Source organism: Gastrolobium bilobum, unplaced genomic scaffold, assembly GCF_033153095.1.
Source record: "Gastrolobium bilobum isolate Gb01-03AN ecotype WA unplaced genomic scaffold, APGP_CSIRO_Gbil_v1 utg850, whole genome shotgun sequence".
In the NCBI taxonomy this organism is placed as follows: domain Eukaryota; kingdom Viridiplantae; phylum Streptophyta; class Magnoliopsida; order Fabales; family Fabaceae; genus Gastrolobium; species Gastrolobium bilobum.
The window spans coordinates 324,890-344,358 of record NW_026897748.1 but is presented as its reverse complement, the minus strand read 5'-3'; the positions used below and the strand labels follow the sequence as shown (position 1 = coordinate 344,358).

Here is a 19,469-nt window from a genome sequence, read left to right as displayed (position 1 = left end):
CCAACACAAAAAAATTTGTGCACCAACCAATTATAATTATGTATTACGATTAATATATAGTTATAATATTAAAATTATTTTTTTTTCTACATCAACCGATAGTTTTCTAAGAAAAGAGAATAAATAATTTTTAAAATTATCATTATGTATTATCCGTATTACATAATTGAAATTAGTTATTATACAAAATTTCTTCTGCAGTGAAAGAATAAGTGGATTTCTCTTATATATTATTACACAAGCAATCATAAATTTTAGAGTAAAAATCATCTCATGTTATTGTATAAATTTTACTTTATGTCATAAAAACAAAGAATACGTGAGACTCGTTAAGTAAAAAAAATAAAAAATAAAAAAACTTATGGCACGAATTATTAAGGACAAGTGAAATGTATATTTTGATTTCTGCAACTGCAGAAAAACAAACTCCTAAATTTTAATGTCAGTTTCTTAATAGATAAAGGATTTTTATTTAACCAACATGTGTTGATATGTGTTAAAGAAGTTCAGATTTTTTAAATATATAATTTTGAGTTTTATCATGAATTATTAAAAGTTGTAAATAATAGTTTATTTTAAGGGAGAGGTTATAGTTACAACTTTTTTTTTTACAACCTCTTACAACCATATATCATAACCGTTGATTTCCGTCAATCAACGGTTATGATTTTCGCAAATTAAATTTATTAATTAATTATTAATTCATAATAAATAACAACCGTTGATTGACGAAAATCAACGATTATAATATATGGTTGTAAGAGGTTGTAAAAAAAAAAGTTGTAACTATAACCTTCCTCTTATTTTAATCCAAGTACTTAAATTTTTGGATTAGATTAAATTAATAATTTTATATTTGTCTAAGGATCTATCTTCAACGGATTAGTTTTCCACTTAACACGGGGAATATTTCAGAAAAAAAAAAAAAAAATCTTCTATTGTTAGAATCGGAGATTGAATCCCCTGTTTTTCATAAGCTTAAAAGTTTAAGGTCATTTATATGTTACTTTCCTGAAGTGAATATGTTACTTTTTTCACGATATAAAAATAAAAAAACAAAAGTTATGTCGTAACACAACTAAAAATATTTCTAATTGAAATGAAATTATATACCTCAAAAGCTAACAATTCAAAGAGAAGAATAAATGAATTTTTACATAAAAAAATGGAAAGAATACATGTGACAAGAAAGAGTAAAAATGTAAAGTTGATCAGAACAAAGAAAGAGGAACTGGTGTTGACTTTTTTCCGAACAGTAAGTCATTCTCCAGAGGCGTGAAGTTTAAGTCCAAGCACATAATCCTCGTACTACTCGATCTTTTCAGAACTGGGGTTTTTGCAATGACTTGGTTGATAGAAGGAAACCCTTCGTTCATGGCAGCTCTGTGCTTTCTCATGTGGCCTCCCAGTGCCTGGCCCAGTGAGAATTCCAGGCCACAAATAGAGCACTCGTGCATTTTGGGTTTATTCCACAAGCTCAGAGATTTGGCTTGTGCTTTGAGTTCTTCCCCGTCAAGTTTCACCCTCTTGTGGCTAGCCCTGTGGCCACCAAGGGCTTGAAAGGACGAGAACTTGCGGTTGCAGGTCTTGCACTCAAATTCTACATGCCCAAAACTTTTCTGTTGTGCCTTCTTGTTTTCTTGTGGACAAGAGAGCAACATCAGACAATTTTCCAAACCTGAGTTCTCTGACCCTTCATTGTTTCTTTGTCTCTTCATGGCTAATAATATTGATCCGAACAGATTAGCACAAGAAAAAAAAAAAGAAAATTCGTTGTGAGTGTAATGAAATATGCAGTGTCCAGAAAGAATATGATATATGAGAGTTGATGGTGAGGATGAGGAACTCTTGGGGGGTTTTGGTATTTATATGCGGATGGAGACGAGTCAAGATAACGTGGCGTGTGGGGACACTGATTTTTGTTCAAAATCCGATGAAAAAGTCCATTTGTTGAAGCTATAATAAAAAAATAATTAGTTGGACTACTTTTTTGACTCAACTCGTGATGATGTGAATGCCCTTATTAATGATCAAATATTAGTCCACGTGAGGCTCACGCTATGCCTTACGCTCTCACTTTCACTTTTCAGCCGTGTTAAGCCACCGAGTGAACAATCCGTGAGTGACTGGTTCCATGAAACTTCGATTGTCTTTTTATTTATTTATTTATTTATTTTAATAAAGAAGATTCTATGCATTTTCTACTGTAACAAAGAAGAAAAGGGCAAGCAACTTCGGATCGAAACCCGGGAAACACCATAAAATTTGTGTAACAATACTTGTTGGTCTCTCTTGAATATGGCAAAGTCTGTGTCAATTTAGTATGCTAGAGAGGGATTTGAAGTTGGTTTTTTCTTTGTGTTCCCACTGCTTTGGTTGTTGGTAAAACCATCTGAAAACTTGAGTTATGCTTTCAGCGAAATCCGTCATATTATCTAGATAGTGAAACTTTACACGCAGTCAAATATGTGCAGCAGATTGGAAAACCCATGAAGATTCTACACAACGTAGAGAGAGGAAAAAAATTAAAGCGTCTTGCAGGTATAAGCATACCTCAAGCAAGTTAAGATGAAAATAGAATAATTAATTATTATTAGTTAATGGAAATTTCAACTATCACTTATTATTTTATAGGGGTTGGAAGGAAAATATTACACAGGATGCAAGGGTAGTTCCATACTCCAACTAACTGTCTAACACTAAAGTCAAATTTAATCTGCAAACGGAGCTCGATTTGGAGATGCTTCTAAGCGTGGAATTTTGCTTTCTGCTTGGATCCATTTTTGATCTTTTCACCGAGGAATTGCCTTCTGTGATGTGTGTCCTCATCTCCTCAATAGATGCAGGGCTGGGGACTACTATATCTATTTTCTGAGACATTGAACCTGTATTCTGATCAACATGTTCACAAAGAACAGGAACAACATTTAACTTTTGGTTCGTTCACAAGACACTAGAATAACCAGAAAGTACAGCAAAAAAATAACCTCATATAGTAATGTCTTACTATGAGGTTAAACAATTCATGAAATAAAAGTGCATCCATTAACTATAGTCAATCTATTGAAAAATACAATTTTATTTTCTATTTATTTGAAAGGTGTATTACACATCCAACAACTACACAAAGTAAAGATGAAGATTCCATGTATACCAAATATCCTTTCGCCATGTTTCTCTTGTGCAGAATTAACATTGCTCCAACCACTGTGTAGTCATGGAATCAATTTCCTTCTTATTCTCATGGTCCAGCATCAGCGCACCTGAAAGTATGAGTTTGTTTCCCTCAGGCCTCAGCTAGTAAAAAAGAAGAAGAAGAAGGGATTTGCAAACCATAAATGCAAGAATTTTAAACTACAATTCGCATCTGCCTGCAGGCAGCTGATTCCGGCATCATTATCTGAATCCATAGATAATGGATCCAGAAACAAATTCTTTATTCAGAGCACAATTTGTCAATATATTTTTCTGTTAATCATCAATATAAGTTACAGACATTCAAATTATAAGAACAACAATAAATCTATGACAAGAAATAGCAGAACTTTCTTCACTATGGATTCTATCTATCTCTACAAGACTGCTCTCGTAAAGATCATTCCGGGAAAACTAGGCATTTTACCACTACTCCCCAGAATAGTGCACTGTCTTTTAGCTGCATAACATGGAAGCAGATGTGCATATATCAGCAAATAAAATAAAATAATTACTCTCTCCTAATAACTTAAGAAACAAAAACTCAACACCCCTGTAGGCAATTTTCCATTACCGCTTTGAAATCAGTTGCTGAGAAAATCTGTTGCATGAAATGATTTTTCACCTTGTCTCCATATTCATTAACCTCCTTAGTAGCACCTTTAGAAACTTTCTGCATGTTGTGCATCTCTTAGACTGTGTAGCATACTTGTGCCTTGCATATTTCTTGAATTCACTGAGACCTACAGCATTTTTCAGAAGTCAGTGATACTATAAAGTATACAACAACCAAAGAAGAAAAAGCTGACTGCTCTCCGTAGCAGTTCTCTTGGATATCAAGGCTGCCAAAACTGCTGCAACTTTCTCTCTAAGTTCTGCTCCTCCTCTTTTGCAGCCTCTTCCTCTTTCAGGTTAAAGGAAGAAAACCAACCATGAGTCTGACGTAGATATCAGGGGAGCACAACTTAACGTTTGCTTACCTTGAACTCCTTTCAAGAATTAACTAATTGGGGGGATGTCTCAATTTGATATTCTTCAATAATTTTTAGGACTCTTGAAGAATGCTGATGAATGTCATTAAAGAAGTTCACAGTTGCCTCTGAAACCACTCGTGCTGAAGTCATACTTTGTTGTAATCCCTACATTGATCTATGAAGTTCATATTGCATGGTTAATATATTCATATATGTAATATTTTTATGAGAAAATAAGTTAAAGCAAAACAAAAGAAAGAAATGTTACAAATGGACCTACTTCCTCTTGTTGAATGGAGAATACTAACTGCTGTTTGTGCTCATCAAGAGAATTATGGATGTTGCATACAACATCCTTGTAGCAAGGAACTCTTAAGGAAGCACGGCATAATCAATTTCAGATCAACATAGCATTTAATGTATTTTTTTATATTTCTTCTAGCATTCTCTGAACAGAAAATGTGTGAGATGAAACTTGGCATTACAGTAAAACAGCCGATATCACTTGACTTCTTACCTTCTCAGCTGCCAATGTTTGTGCTGAAGCTTTAGGTTGCAGTTGCTCCATATCAGATAAAAAGCTTTTATATGCAATGTATTGGTCAGCTCCTTCAGGGTTCCTATTCCTGAAGTATAAATCTCCTACACTTGATTGATCCTTGATTTTCGAGCTTGTGCTGCCCAGAGAAACATGTAAGTGAAACAATATTTCTTCATTTATCTTACATCACATTTTACTTGCAAAATAGGAGCTGACACGATTTTCCATGCATATTAATTTTTTCTGTTGTTGAGAAATAGACCCCATAATGTTCTTATGCAGATCTTTCAAGCTTTCATTTCGTAGAGAACCAAAACTCGAGATCCTTTTCTGATTCTCTGCATGCATCCTTTCTTTCTGACCTGCAAGATTAAATAAATAAAACGTCGGAAGAATCAAACTACAGCCTATATCATTTAGGATGTGAGAAGGGAAATCCAGCCAAAATCTTTATAGTTTCTGTACCGATGAGATCTATAAGCCCACTGTGTTCCCGATGGAGATGAGTCAATGTATGGATAATACCCTTAGCACTGATACAAACCAGGCTAAGAAGTATAAAGCCAAGCGTAAACAGTGAATAGATAATAAGCAAAAGGATACTATGACTCAAGTAAATGGGCAATATAACGATACATAAGATACCTCTAAGGTGTGCCCATGGGGGCTATTTATAGGGGAAATGGTGTGGGTTGGTGAGGGGGAGGTCAACTCTCCTTGGGATTTACTCCCATGATGCAGTGTTAGGCATGCTGGCGCTGTCATTGTGGCAGTGCTGCGCCCTCTGTGTTCTGGCGGTGTCAGCACCGGGCAAAGGGGGAGTTTCCCTTTGCGGTGTCTGTGGTAGTCGCCTTCGATGGCTAGCGTTCCAAGATGGGACATTTTGGTGTATGTCTTGGACCTGCTGCTACGTTGGGGGTTGAGGGGGTCCATGTTAGCCCTTAGGGCTGACGCGGGTTCACGCCCGGTATTGGGCCTGGGTAGTTGGGCCGCTTTAGTGTTTGGGCCATTCGGAACAGTTTCTATTGAGAGCTCTTTTCAGAAAGATATTTGGTTTTTAATTATAAATAAAAACGATGAGCTATGCTCAACTTCGTTTTCAAATTCTATGAAGAAGATTTCTTATGAAATAACTTATCTGGAAGAAAAAACTTTAAGGTCGCACAATGGAAGTGTAAAATAAACATGATTTCTTCTTCTTTTTTAAAAAAAAATGTCAAGCATAGCTATTAGCTAATAATGAACTCAACTATCAACCCTTAATCTGAAAATAGAAGCCTGCTATCATCAAATTCAGTTTCAAACAATTTTGAATGAGTTTAATTTTGGCAGTAGTCATGGTCAATATAATTGAGTAATAGTCAGTGTGGGTGGATTAAAATTAAATCCATTCTGAATATACAACTGTGTAATTTCATACATCCCACCACAACATACACCTCCAAATCCTCGATCAGAAAAATAACATATAGGCTTGGTAATGAAGGAAACAGCAGTTAAGTGACCTGCATCTAAGCAAAACTTGGACATTAGTCTTTATCCTAGTCCTGACGAAGTGAGTTCTAATCAACTCCTCTTAAATTGGGGCAAGGAATGGTGCCATGTCATTACAAACCCTACACTACTATCAGGATGAGGACCATTCAAATGCAAAAAATAGACATAGTTCAACCAAACAACTTTTCTAGGAAATTAAGGTACTCACGGGAAGATCGGGGAATCTGAGAAAGATAACTTCTCTGATTTTGTTTTTCTATGATTTTAATCTTCCCTCTGTTACTGTTCGGAAGCATATTACAAAATGAGAAAATGAAAGCATTGCTTTGCCAACGGCTACTGTTTGGTTGGGAGCTTTTCAGCGGATATCTATGTTTCTCAAGTATGACTTTTAGAAACACCATGTTTGTTTCAACGTATTTTCACCAAAAACCCATCTATCCAATTTGTATGGATTTATGAGAAACATAGATATCCGCACGGTTTAGAAACCCAATTTGAAGGTGGGATTTTTCGAAAAACCGATTATCTAACTTTTAATGCACTGTTGATTTCATAAAGTTACCTAATTTTCCCAGTAAAAATTTTTCCTACCAAACAACTTTTTTTTACATTTTTCTACCTATCTCACTTTATCTATCTTTCCAATCATTTATCTATCTATTACATTTCTCTACTATTCAAAAAAAATTTCCTCAACCAAACGCCGCATACGCCCCATTAGATATCTGTGTTGGTGGACCCTGAGCCTGAAATATTCAAACTTGAAGGAGTTCTTAAGGTTTGTGGTCTCACATGAAGCTTGGAACTTGGAAGCCTATTACTATCTATTTTTATTTTAAAAAAAACGTATTTCTAAAATTTTATAAAAAAAATTAAAGCAAAAAGTTTCAAGAATAATGTAATACCATTTATCTGTCGATAATGTACAAATTTAAACTATTTTACTATTGATAATTAATATATCATATTCTATTTTTTAAAAGTTGATAACCTCTATTATATTTTATACAATTGCATGTACAAGCGAAATGGTGCCGGAGTTTAAAACAATAGTTTTAAGTTATGGATCGTTCTTTGAAAATATATCCACATCTTGCAGCATTTGAATTCCAAATTTTGAGTGTTTTAACTTTGCCCTCATGATCCCCGACACAGCATTTGATCTATATTGTATAATCTTGAAACCCAATATCATGAAAAAGCCATTGACCCGATTGCCTATCGCACCTTTTGGTATTCACATTATCATTCCTAATTTTAATAGTTCGTATAATTCTCACTGCTTCATTACTTATTGTACGGGTATACATTTATTGTGACTCATTCAACTAAATTGGAAGATATTGAATACGAGGTGAAAACATGTAGTACAAAACAAGTCTTTAATTATTATTCAGCAATACATAATTCCCCGAAGTATTGACATATCAAAGGGGCAAAGATCCGTAATAAACCAGCTCTGCTGAGCCTGTCATATAGATATGATTATCTTCCTCTCTCCACTCAATCTGCAGAGGCCCTCCAGGTAGATCAACCGTGCAGTTCTGTGACAAATTGACACGTTAAAAATAATGATGGCACTTGCATTATTATTTTTTTCAGCTGAAATGTTTTTTCGAAAGAAATCACACCATCCAAAGCCATACTATGATGGCTCTGATACAACACCAATATCAACTCTAAGACAAACTGAAAACTACGACCAATGCACATTCGCTATTGCTACCAACTCGAGCCTCCAAGAAGAACAATGATGATTTGCCTCTGGTAGAAAAATGCTTCACCACATCTCTACAAATAGTACAATGCAGATCTGTACATAATGCTACTGAACAAGGCATGCTACAAATAGCTAAACCGCCAACAATGCTTCTACCATCTAGCAGACCAAGATTTTACCCAGTCCAGACCACCCACACCACTAATGAAGCAGGGCCAGTACGTGCACCAGACCAAAAGATACACCAATGCGGCAGACAAGAAAGAACCCAAACACCCTTTGATTATATAGGTATTTGCAAGAATATGTCTGCACCATCCGAAGACTAAAAAGACCAAATCTCAATAAATAATACTAAACATATCTGTAACATGAGATTAGAACGACTGATGCAACTAAACTTCTACCACCTAGCTGACACAATTTTTCCAGGTCTAGATCATCAATATAACTTACAAAGCAGGGCCACTAACATAAGCTGTATTGTACCAGCATCAGACCACAAAAGACACTACTGCAGAAGCCAACAAGGAGCCTTAACACCCTTTGAGTTTAATGATATATGCACCAAAATGTCAGAAACTGCCAGCAGCCTTTAATTAGAACCATCTTCCAAAATAATGTAACAAATAAATGTAGGGGTCTCCTCTACCCACCAACAGACCTTGTACTTTCCTATAGAATTTTGAGCTCGCCTAAGAGCTGCCAGGTTACAATTACTCTGGACATACTTTACGACTACAAAGGAGAAACCAGTGAGGAGTTTTTTAACATCCTTAAGAAGCAAGCCTACTCCTTAGCATCAAAGAAACCCCTATCTAGATCTGTTGCAAACCTTTGGAAATCCGTCTCAACAAAAATATTGGTAAACCAACTTTGTACCACCATAATAAGCCCTTTCCCTAACAACCATGATCTTTCAAGGAAGGAAATTAGCTACAACCATCACCTCACCCTCATGGACAAGAAAAATGGTTCCAAAACCACCTCCATCTCTAAAGATAGCAGCAGACAAGGAAGAACCCAAACACCCTTTATATTTAGATCCAAGCAATTTTTCTTTTACATAAACCTACACTTTCATGGAATCAGAACCGATAGGTTTGATTTTCAAAAGAATTTGCAATGAAGAATTGATGGTTGAATAAATTATGAAAAAAAGGAGAGACCAATTCAAACACAAGCTTATAGGGACTCAGACCAAAGGAAATCCCCAAGGAGGATAATTTTTCAACAAATATTATAGGAAGGATTCATGGTTACAAGAAGACATTGCTTAAAATAAACAGCGACAATCACATTTATTATAGATTATGATAAAATCTATAAGAAAAAATTGTTACAAGTAAATTAGTAAGCTTACCCTCCCAGCACGACCCTCGAGAACTGCTGCAACAACAGTAGCACAGGCTCCAGTTCCACAGGCTAGAGTAGCTCCTGCAAAAACAGTTTAAAAAAAAAAAAATATGAGCTCTCCCCTACAAGGATCCTTGGACTTATCCTAACTAACCATACTAACAATACTAATCAGACACACATCTTGGATATTAGATATTCTAACCTGCTCCACGCTCCCAAACACGCATCTTCAGGTGAGAATTGGACAGAACTTGCACAAACTCTGCACATTAAATCACAAGAGACCATACCATTAAAGAGGGAAAGGAATTGCAACAGGATTAGATTCATGGATCTCACTACACATATTTAGGACATTTGGGTCAAGCTCAAGGAATCAAAACATTGAGGGCGGAAATTGGTGGACAAAATGCAGGGGGAATGAATAATGCATCAAAGATGGACATAATTGGATAATATTGTATGCTCTACACAAGGGAAAGCCACAAGCACACCTCTCCCAACCTAAGCTAGACATACAGTCTGACCAAGTTCCATAAAATACAAACAGTATCATGTTCTCAAGCATTAAACTAAGAATAATTACAAGTCAGTAAGTTTCCATCTTGGCAGAATGTTCATGTGACTTGCTATTGGCAGGAAGAAAAAAAATTTAAAAGGCCCTAGCGAGAGAAATAAAAAATTGATGGGGGGCATAAGATAAACAACATCTTAAAGAAAGTTGACAATCATATTCCAATAATACAAATAGACAGATCTTACCTGTGTTAGTCCGTGCAGGGAACACCTCATGATGTTCAAATTTTGGGCCAATTTCTGCTAGCTTCAATTCATCAACAAGCAAATTCTGTTGCAACAAGGATTAAAACTAATATGATGTATGTGGCAAAAGCAGAAAAATGATTAAGTTCTTTTAAAACTGTTGTAAGACAGATGAAAGCTGACATTTAAGGATGTGATTAAAAAAATTTAGTAAAAAAATACGTAGAGATTTGTATGATATGGTTACATATTTAGTTCCGTACGTTAGAATCTCTATGAATTTGTATGTAATATCATCTTACAGATCACTGACCAATGTCTTTTCTTCCTACTCCTACACAGTGTTTCATTCCTTTAAATAGATCCAGAATGCACCATATAATATATAAAAGGAAATTGTAACTGTGAAACATCTATTGTATGTAAAAAATGAAGACCTGACTTCCTTCTCTACTGAATGTTACACAGTGTGGATTTCCCATGCTAACACAAGTCACATTCCAGATAACTCCATCAACTTCTAGCTCCGCTTTAACAACAGCATGATCCTTATTTTCAGGTAATTTAGTAGGCACATCTGACGGTTTAAGAATCGGTTCCCCCATATCAACTCTGACCTGAAGCAGATAGTATTATTGTCTATATCAAGCTACAGAAAGAGAACCAATACCACATAAGTGACAAAAAGAAAATTCCTACTTCACGTTAAACCAATTCACTGATTCAGAGTAGTACATAAAAAGGAACCTTGGAAGCAGCATGAGCTGATGCCTTTAAACAATATCACATATCAATAAGTAAATTGCAAAAATTAGCCACATAATAACAACGTACATTTCCATCCTCAAAGACTTCAGGAACAATCAGCCCAGCACCAGTATGTATAGTAAAACTGCGAAGCATGAAAATAAATTGTTGGATGAAACTTCAAGAAGTTCATCAATATATATTGATAATGATTGAGGTGGCAACAAGACCATGGTCAAAAATCATCATCAATTTATTATCTTCATTTCCAATATTATCTAATAAGTAAATTCTATCTTTAAAAATAATTGTTTTATTTACTTACATTCATTACACATATGAAAAATTGCCCAAAAAACACAATATCACATGCAATAAGACCTAAGAAGCAAAACGGTCAGAGACCATGGTAAAAACAACAGAAAATTTTCAGAAAGAACTACTAGAAAACGACGATACCTATGCCTCCCCTGTAAATTCTGAAGCTGAGAAACGAATTTAGCGAAGCATCGCACTCCATTGCCACACATCTAGAGAGAAAAGTGTCGAAGTAAGAAACAAGAGTGAACTTGTCAATGACAAAACTAATCCATTATTCAATCAAGACCATGAACAAATCTATTCGCAAGAAGAATTACCTCAGGCTCACTACCATCAGAGTTAAAAATCCTCATTGTATAATCGGTGCCATTGATGCCAGGCAAGAGAAAGATAACTCCATCAGCACCAACACCGAAGTTACGGTCACACACTTGCACAGCTTTCTCTGGACTGATCCTTGGCTCCGAAGAGTCTCTATTGTCAATCTATTCAAAACCACTCGTAACAGCAAAAAACTTCGTTAAAACCGAACGACTATTTGATCAGAAGAGTGAGAGTGGAACATAGACTCACCAAAACGAAGTCGTTTCCGAGGCCGTGATACTTGGCGAAATGGAGAAAGCCACTTTCTCTGTGGTGGAGGAAAGAAGTAGAGGAGGTTTTCACGGGCGCATCGATGCTCATGGAGGAAGCAGCAACGAGGCGAGAATGGGAGTATTTGGAAGTGCGTTGAGGTATGACCAAAATGGATCTGGAAGAAGAAGAACGAAGGTGATTGACGGAAGCAAGAGAGCGGCGCGTGGGCGAGGTGAGAGGAAGAGAAATGGTGGCGGTTATGGCCATCGCTGCACTTTCAAATGGTGGCGGCTATTCGATTCTCCCTCGTTTTGACTTCGTTCCGCCGCAGCACAACGCTGAAAGTTCCCTATATTTACATTTTGATTATCTACCAACTCTCTTGATTAATATCATTTAATATTTTTTATTTAAAATTAAAAAAAATAATGATTTTTTTCATAATTTTTATTATTTGTGTCTTTTATCATTTAAAATAATATAACTCTATGTCTTTTAAAAGAACAAATACTAAACCCCTTAATTAATCATGATAAGTTATAAAATTATGAGACAACACACCAGGAATAATTTTTGTATATGATATTATATCAAGATTACCCAAATTTATTTGATGAGAAGTAACATTTTGATTAATCCTGATATCTTTATATTAGCTACTCAAATGTACCAAAATGATGATATTTTTATAATAACTAAAACATTAATTAATCGCACTCTTAATAAACCACGTTGCTCATTTGTTGTTTTTTATTTATTGAATATTACAATTAACTTAGAGAATAATTTAAAACATGTGAAATGAAATCAATAAAAATAATCAAATTGTTGGAGGTGTGAGTGATAATGACGCACATATGATATAATAATCTAATTATGATTAGCATTAAGTCGAGTTAGCTTGTAAACTAGTTACAAACTTCCTTTTTAATAAGTTTAAAAATATTGATTTTTTTTTTTTTTTTGTATTTGAATCCCTACCTAAGCAAATCTTTTGAAGCAAGCTCAGTTGCTAATTGAGCTTCCTTAGGGGTTAAAAATATTGATTTTTGGTTAAACTTTTTTACATATTCTCGTCGTGAACTATATATATATATATATAATGTCTATTAACGTATGATTTAATATATTTAGGTGTACGAAGGAAAAGTTGGAAATCAAATAGAGCAAGAGACTTGTTGCGCATGTGGATCAAATCAACATCAAAACAAAAGAAAGGACAAAAATTGTCACGCCGAAATGATTTTTTAGTCAAGTTAATGTAAGTAAAGTTCATCTATCTATAAAAATGATATTTTGTGAAGAGAATCATATCTTGTGATTAAATAATTACTACATGTGAACCTTGCCATACTTTTTTAACGCGGTTTGGGCTTCCTTAAGTTTTCAAGTCCATAATAGTTACTGCAACAGCAAAAGTCCGTAATGATGGAAATAGTTGCTCTTATAATTTTTATTACTATAGGTATTTATGAATTTGAAATCCTTTGAAATAGTATAGTAATCATCAAAATTTTATGTTACTCAGATTTGATTCTGTTATAGGAAATTGTAATTTATGAACGTATCAAACAAAATGCAACAAAGTTTATGACTTGCGCTTTTCATCCCGTCAAAGGGAGTTACAACGGGCAAGAGGAGGGTAGAGTCAAATTCAATTTGTTACAAAGAAAAATTTGGTCTAAATAACTGAAACCTAATAAGTACAATATGGTTGCTGTAGGAGCCGAAAACGTTGTATTGTTCATACACAAAAACCAACAGTAACGTTGAATTTGAATGTTTGTTTGTTCTATAATATCAGATACACTCAGCAAAACTGTGTTTCATCTGTCAAAGCCTAATTAGGAATTGGCCACGTATTCTGTCTCTAAAATATAGGTCCTAAAAATAGGTCGCAAGCAATTAAAAATGAGAGAAGGGGATATCGATGATATATAGGTAAACAACATCCCTAGAACCACGGAGAGGTTGATACACTTAACAACGACTGTTAAATTAGAATATAAAAAAGGTGTTGTTATTTTTTCAAAATCCTATCATTTACTTTTGTGGGTTGTCTTGAACCCAAGACTAGCAGTCATTTCCCTAATTCAGATTTCAGACACAACCAACCCGCTTGGGTGGCGTACGTGCATTGTTCATAGCTAGCTAAATATGATTTCTTCTGAGAATGAGGTGAATGATTCTTCTACTCTTATTCTAAACGGGTTTTCATTAATTTCATTTGGGTTCCAGTTAATAATTTCTTTCGTTTGCATTATTGGATGTTCCATTAGGGGTATATCAAAGTTTATTTATTACATAGAGACACCGAGTAGATTCTATTTGCGTAAGGGACTAATGTTTTTTTTTTTCTTCCTAAATCTGCCATTGAAGCTGTAGTTTGTATTTTGATGTTGACAAATCAAACCAATTAAGATGTACATGATAACGACAGAATAACTAATCCTACGGGGATGCATGTAATTTGGGGAACACAATTATGTGCGTTCACAATATTGTACAAAGAAATAATATGAAAAACAAAAGCCGATTAAAAAGTTGGAAAACATTGCTTTATCTTTTAACCAAAGGGATAAGAAGTTGAACGCTTGTTACTTTTTTAAAACCCTGTGACTTCACATGCCAAACAACTTTAGTATTTAGTTATCTTACCATTTTGAACAGATCCTGTAACTTGGTGTCCCAATCTTTTAGTTAAAAAAACTAGAAGCATTACTTTTTCTAATATCTTGTTGTTGGTAGTGTATTATATTTTGAATTATCAGCTTCACAGTGACTGAACTGCGTCTTGTATTGCCAGAGCTTTGATGAGATTAAGCGCAGGCTTCTCTGCACCAAGCTTGAACTCTTAACAGCAAGAATGGAAGCCAATACTGAGATAAAAAAATATGAGGAGACCATAAAACACTTGTATAAGCTATTAAAGAGAGTTTGCCAAGAAAGAGATGAAGCAAGAGACCAGCTTCAATTGCTACTGAGAAATTTCAAACCATCTACACCAGCTGAGACAAGCACTATTATGCCTCAAGTTGAACATCCTAAGCACCATGCAGTTCACCAGTACAAAACAAAGCCATCAATGAAAAGCACCAAGGTATCAGATATGAGTTCCAAAGCATTCTCAAACTGTTTGTATGATTTATCCTTGGCAAGCCTCCAGTCAAATGAGAAGCATTCCTCTATGGGTTTATCTCACACAAGAATAGCTGAATCAAACAAGTTGTCCTTGCCAAAGCAACCAAATCATCAAGACACGCCTGGTACAATCAAGGCAGATACAGGTGCTTCAAGAGATAATATAGTTGATAGTTCTTCGCTAATGATTGATAAACTGGTTTGTGGGAAACCCTTGCCTCAGAAAGGTAGATTGCTACAAACTGTAACAGAAGCTGGACCTTTGCTTCAGACACTTCTAGTTGCTCCACTTCCACAGTGGCAAAACCCTCCTCCTTTATCTTCCTCTGGCCTTCAACTCAGTGGTTCCCAAGACAATAATTCTGAAACTTCTTTAAGTTTGGCATTTCCTGGGAATTCTCGGGGACCTTCTCAGATGTCTTCTGCATCCACTAATTATGGGTTATCAGTGAAGAATGAAGAACCAATGTCATATATGGATATGGATTCGAATAGGATGCACAATCATATATTAACTGGAAAAAAGAGAAAGCTTTTATGAAGCTGGTTGTTCTGTTCCTCCTCCCACTTTTCTGCCTTATGCATCATAATCAGGCTTGCTTTTTTTTTCTTAATTAAGAATTAGCGAGATAATAATCAATATTATGTATATTTTAGCATCGCTAGGATGTACGTGGGTAAATGATATGATGTAGATAGAAGTGAGACTGTTAAATGAGAGTAAAGACCATGGTTAGAACTTAGATAAAGTATGCATGTATTCCCCTTCTTATTTTCTCCATCTTTTAACAAAGGTTTGAATTGAAGCCTGAAATTCTTGAACGATTGTTCAAGTCTTTGGCTGTTTTGCTTTGTTTTGAGCCATGAGGCATCATGTTCTTGGACAATATTTAACAAGTCATATAGGGCATCGCAAACTAAACGAAAGGAGATGTAGACGAAGCCATCCTATTTAAATGCGCAAACGTTGTGGATTATTGAGGGAACCATGTAAACCATCATTGTGATTTTTTTTTTTTTTGGTACATTGTCAGGAGGTATCCACATTCAATCTTCTCCGGGCACCATGCCCTCGGGGTACGGCCTGTTTGGGCTAGCCCCTCATTGTAACAGTGGGTGCACTAAGCTTCGCAACCGGAGAAAGGACGAGACTAATCCCCCAACCGAAGATTTTTTGGCTTATCCTCCAGCCCCAAAGCAAGGGCAAGACCCCAACTAAATTAGTACTCTACTAAAAAAATGCATATAGGTTAGAGAAGTAGAAAATTCATAGCTCCATAGAGATTAGAGTAGAGAAACCTTAACAAAGAAGAAGCTCGCTCCACTGAAGAAAACTCATTGGGCAAAAAAATTTAATTAATGTTTTTTAATAAAATAATTACCCATTTATTACAATTTTGGGAATAATTACGGATCTATTGTTGTGACGTCTCTTTTGGGCGTCTCACCCTAAGGATGAGGTGTTGACATGTGTCATTTTTTTTCTTCAAAAAAATAATAATTTAATCATAAAACTTCTGAAGGCCATAATTTTTGACTCGCGTATCCAAATCAGGTAATTCTTTTTTTGATTCCACATAACTTTTTGAGATCTACGCAATGACATCTCATTTGACATATTTTATTTCTCACAAACACAATTTTAATTTGCAAGAATGGTATTATAAGAGCGGTTAAACCCAAACGCCTCTGAGTTCTGAGTTTGTGATTTAATATAAAAAATAAATAAAATTTTGATTTATGATTTAATTTTTTTTATAATAATTTTTTTATTATAACAAAAATTTAGTTTGTGATTTAAATTAAAAATAAAAATAAAAGTTATTATTAATAAGGAAAACAAAATAAAGATTTGATTTGTGATTTAAACTAAAAAATCAATTTGAAAAATCTGTAAAAATAAAAAAATAATTAAATAAATATTCTAAATCTCTAAGGAGGAATGATATTATTTTTGAAATTAATGATTAATGCTATAAGCTTCTGGATTATTATTCGTGGTCTGAAATTAATGATGGCTTATGAATGTTTTTCAAAAATAAAATTACCTAAATTAGGCGTGATTGCCTCTTGATTGAAACTCAATTTAGACGTGATTGGTGACGTGTTAGGTGTTGACACATGTCACATTTTTAAACTCAGAAGCCTCTGCGTTTGTGATTTAATATAAAAAATAAATCAAGATTTGATGTGTGATTTAATTTAAAAAATAATTTTTTTTATTTTTATTATAAAAAATTTTGGTTTGTGATTTAAAGTAAAAGTTACAATTATTATTAATAAGGAAAACAAAATAAAGATTTGATTTGTGATTTAAACTCAAAAATCAATTTAAAAAATATGTATTAATAAAAGAAATAATTAAATAAATATTCTAAATCTCTAAGGAAGAATGATGACCTGATTTAAATTAAAATTGTGTTTGTGAGAAATAAAATATGTCAAATGAGTCGAAGCTCGTGGGGATACCGGAGGAGCCAACTCGCCTCAAAGAGGTAATTAGGGTTGGGTAACTCCAAAAAAAAAAAAAAATGTCAAATGAGATGTCATTGCGTAGATCTCGAAAATTTATGTGGAATCAAAAAAAAAATTACCTGATTTGGATACCCGAGTCAAAAGTTATGGCCTTCAGAAGTTTTATAATTAAATTATTATTTGTTGGAAAAAAAATGACACGTGTCAATACCTCATGAGAGACGTCCCATAGGGGCGTCTCCCTTAGGGTGAGACGTCCAAATGAGGCGTCACATGTGACGCCAAAAGAGGCATCACATTGCGCAATAGATCCGTAATTATTCTCAAAACTGTAATAAATGCATAATTATTTTATTAAAAAATATTAATTAAATTTTTTTGCCAACTCATTGAGATCGATATATGTTCAGTTTAATTTGTAGTTTACTCTTTCAAAACTTTATTGACTTTTGTATGTGTATAAAAATACATATAAATTCACATAATTGTCTAGCATTTTGGTAAAGCTGTTAGAGTACAGATTTGGAAAAGAAAATCATCGGAGAAGATAAATTTTTAGGAAGTGGATTATTTTTTGTCATTTCTTATTTTAAGATTTTTTTCTCTAATCTCTCATTATTATTATCCGTGAATGGTTAATATTATCTCACATGCTATAATCATGTTAAATGAGAGAATTCATTATCAAATTTTTAAGTGAATAATTAAGATTATTTCACATAATATAATCAAATTAAATGAGAGGACCAATATCAAATTTTTATGTGAGAAAAGTGATAACAAAACAATAAGGAAAAAATTGATAGAATTATTTTCTTTGAATAATAGCGCATCCTCTAATAATTTACAAACGTATTATTATTTCAATTTTGAGAATCATTATCATTTACCTATGCTCTTACCTATACCCATTTTATTTCAATAAATAATTGTTTTTTAATATAAATAAATTATTTTTTATCCCATAAACTATCAGGTATCCTATCGTCAACCAACGCAGATTAAATCTAATTCGAATTAACACCACAAAAGCGACAGGAAGTTACAGTGTATAGTGTTGCATGCAATTTCTTTCTCTCTCTCTCTTTCTCTCTTGAGTGAAATTTGCATTTGTTTTTGTCGCAATAATTATTCGTTCCTAGTTTTGTCTTGGGCCGAATCAAGTGTTGGTAAACTCGATATAGGCATCCACTCAGTCGGGATACTGGATTACTGATCGGACTTGTGGGTTAATCGGACTTGTGGGTTACTGATTGACCCGGAGATATATAGATATATAAAAATATATATAAATGTAAACATATAAATTTAATTATATTCTCCATATCTAAATGAATTAAACATGGTTCACTAAATAAACGCAAAATCATGAAGCATAAATAAATAAAAATGCATGCTATTACTATGTCAATTTAAATTGCAACTCAGAATTTTCATAAACATACCTCTCAATGACATTGAACTCATATTTTTCAAATTCAATTATATTAAAATGACATATGTCACATTTTCTAATTTATTACTCCACAAATTATTTCAATATTGAAAACTAAGAGGTCATTGTATATTGTAGAAGAGTATACTAGCAAATAAAATTATAAAAAAGAATTAAATTGAGTTTTACATTTTTTTTGATAAGACGAAACAATTTTGTTTTTTTAAAAAAAAAAAAAATGCATGACCTGACCAGGTAGTCGGATTTGGCCGAATTTGTCCAAATTTTAATCGAGTTTGACTGAATCGATACATGATCGATCTAATACTTGATCCGAATTAATCTGAGAATCGATTCACCGGGTTTCGAATTGACTCGATCGATCGAGCGGGATTTTAGAACAGTGGACCGAACTCATTTGGATAAGCCCCTAACAAAAACTACCAATTAGTCCAGCAACTTGGTAGAATCCAGTATGAGCCGGTGCAGAGGATAAGGGAGCGTTTGGTTAAGGAGAAATTTTTTGAATACTAGGGAAATATAATTACTAGGGAAATGGTTGGAAAGTGAGTTTGGTAGGAAAATATAAAAAAAGTTGTTTGGTTGACCGAAATATTACCAGGGAAATTTATTTAAATTTGCAAAATCTATGTTCGGGAGAAACTTCGCACCTGTTTTTCACTTCCCTAATTATCTCAAAATACCACATCTCAAGTGGTATTC

The 19,469-nt window shown here is 34.1% G+C and overlaps 2 protein-coding genes across 2 annotated transcripts; both read right to left on the bottom strand.

Annotated features, from left to right (window-relative positions):
- Positions 1 to 1,158: 1,158 nt before the first annotated feature.
- LOC133309847 (zinc finger protein ZAT11-like) lies at positions 1,159 to 1,825 on the bottom strand. The gene has a single exon (XM_061510693.1). The coding sequence runs from the start codon at positions 1,716 to 1,718 to the stop codon at positions 1,212 to 1,214; it is 507 nt and encodes a 168-aa protein (XP_061366677.1). The 5' UTR covers positions 1,719 to 1,825; the 3' UTR covers positions 1,159 to 1,211.
- Positions 1,826 to 7,575: 5,750 nt separating this feature from the next.
- On the bottom strand, positions 7,576 to 12,039 carry LOC133309832 (diaminopimelate epimerase, chloroplastic). Its single transcript, XM_061510675.1, has 9 exons — positions 11,693 to 12,039; positions 11,437 to 11,604; positions 11,258 to 11,328; positions 10,886 to 10,943; positions 10,489 to 10,668; positions 10,052 to 10,136; positions 9,492 to 9,551; positions 9,294 to 9,367; positions 7,576 to 7,754 (listed from the first exon to the last, which is right to left on the bottom strand). Exons 1-9 carry the CDS (start codon positions 11,960 to 11,962, stop codon positions 7,638 to 7,640), a joined length of 1,083 nt encoding a protein of 360 aa, XP_061366659.1. The 5' UTR covers positions 11,963 to 12,039; the 3' UTR covers positions 7,576 to 7,637.
- Between the last annotated feature and the right edge of the window lie 7,430 nt (positions 12,040 to 19,469).

Excerpts from the sequence above, each read along its gene's own strand:
- LOC133309847 (XM_061510693.1), bottom strand. The coding sequence starts at position 1,718 with ATGAAGAGACAAAGAAACAATGAAGGGTCAGAGAACTCAGGTTTGGAA.
- LOC133309832 (XM_061510675.1), bottom strand. The coding sequence starts at position 11,962 with ATGGCCATAACCGCCACCATTTCTCTTCCTCTCACCTCGCCCACGCGC. Across the intron at positions 10,137-10,488 it reads TCAGTAGAGAAGGAAGTCAG|AATTTGCTTGTTGATGAATT; the intron begins GTCTTCATTTTT and ends TTGTTGCAACAG. Across the intron at positions 9,552-10,051 it reads CCCTGCACGGACTAACACAG|AGTTTGTGCAAGTTCTGTCC; the intron begins GTAAGATCTGTC and ends TTTAATGTGCAG.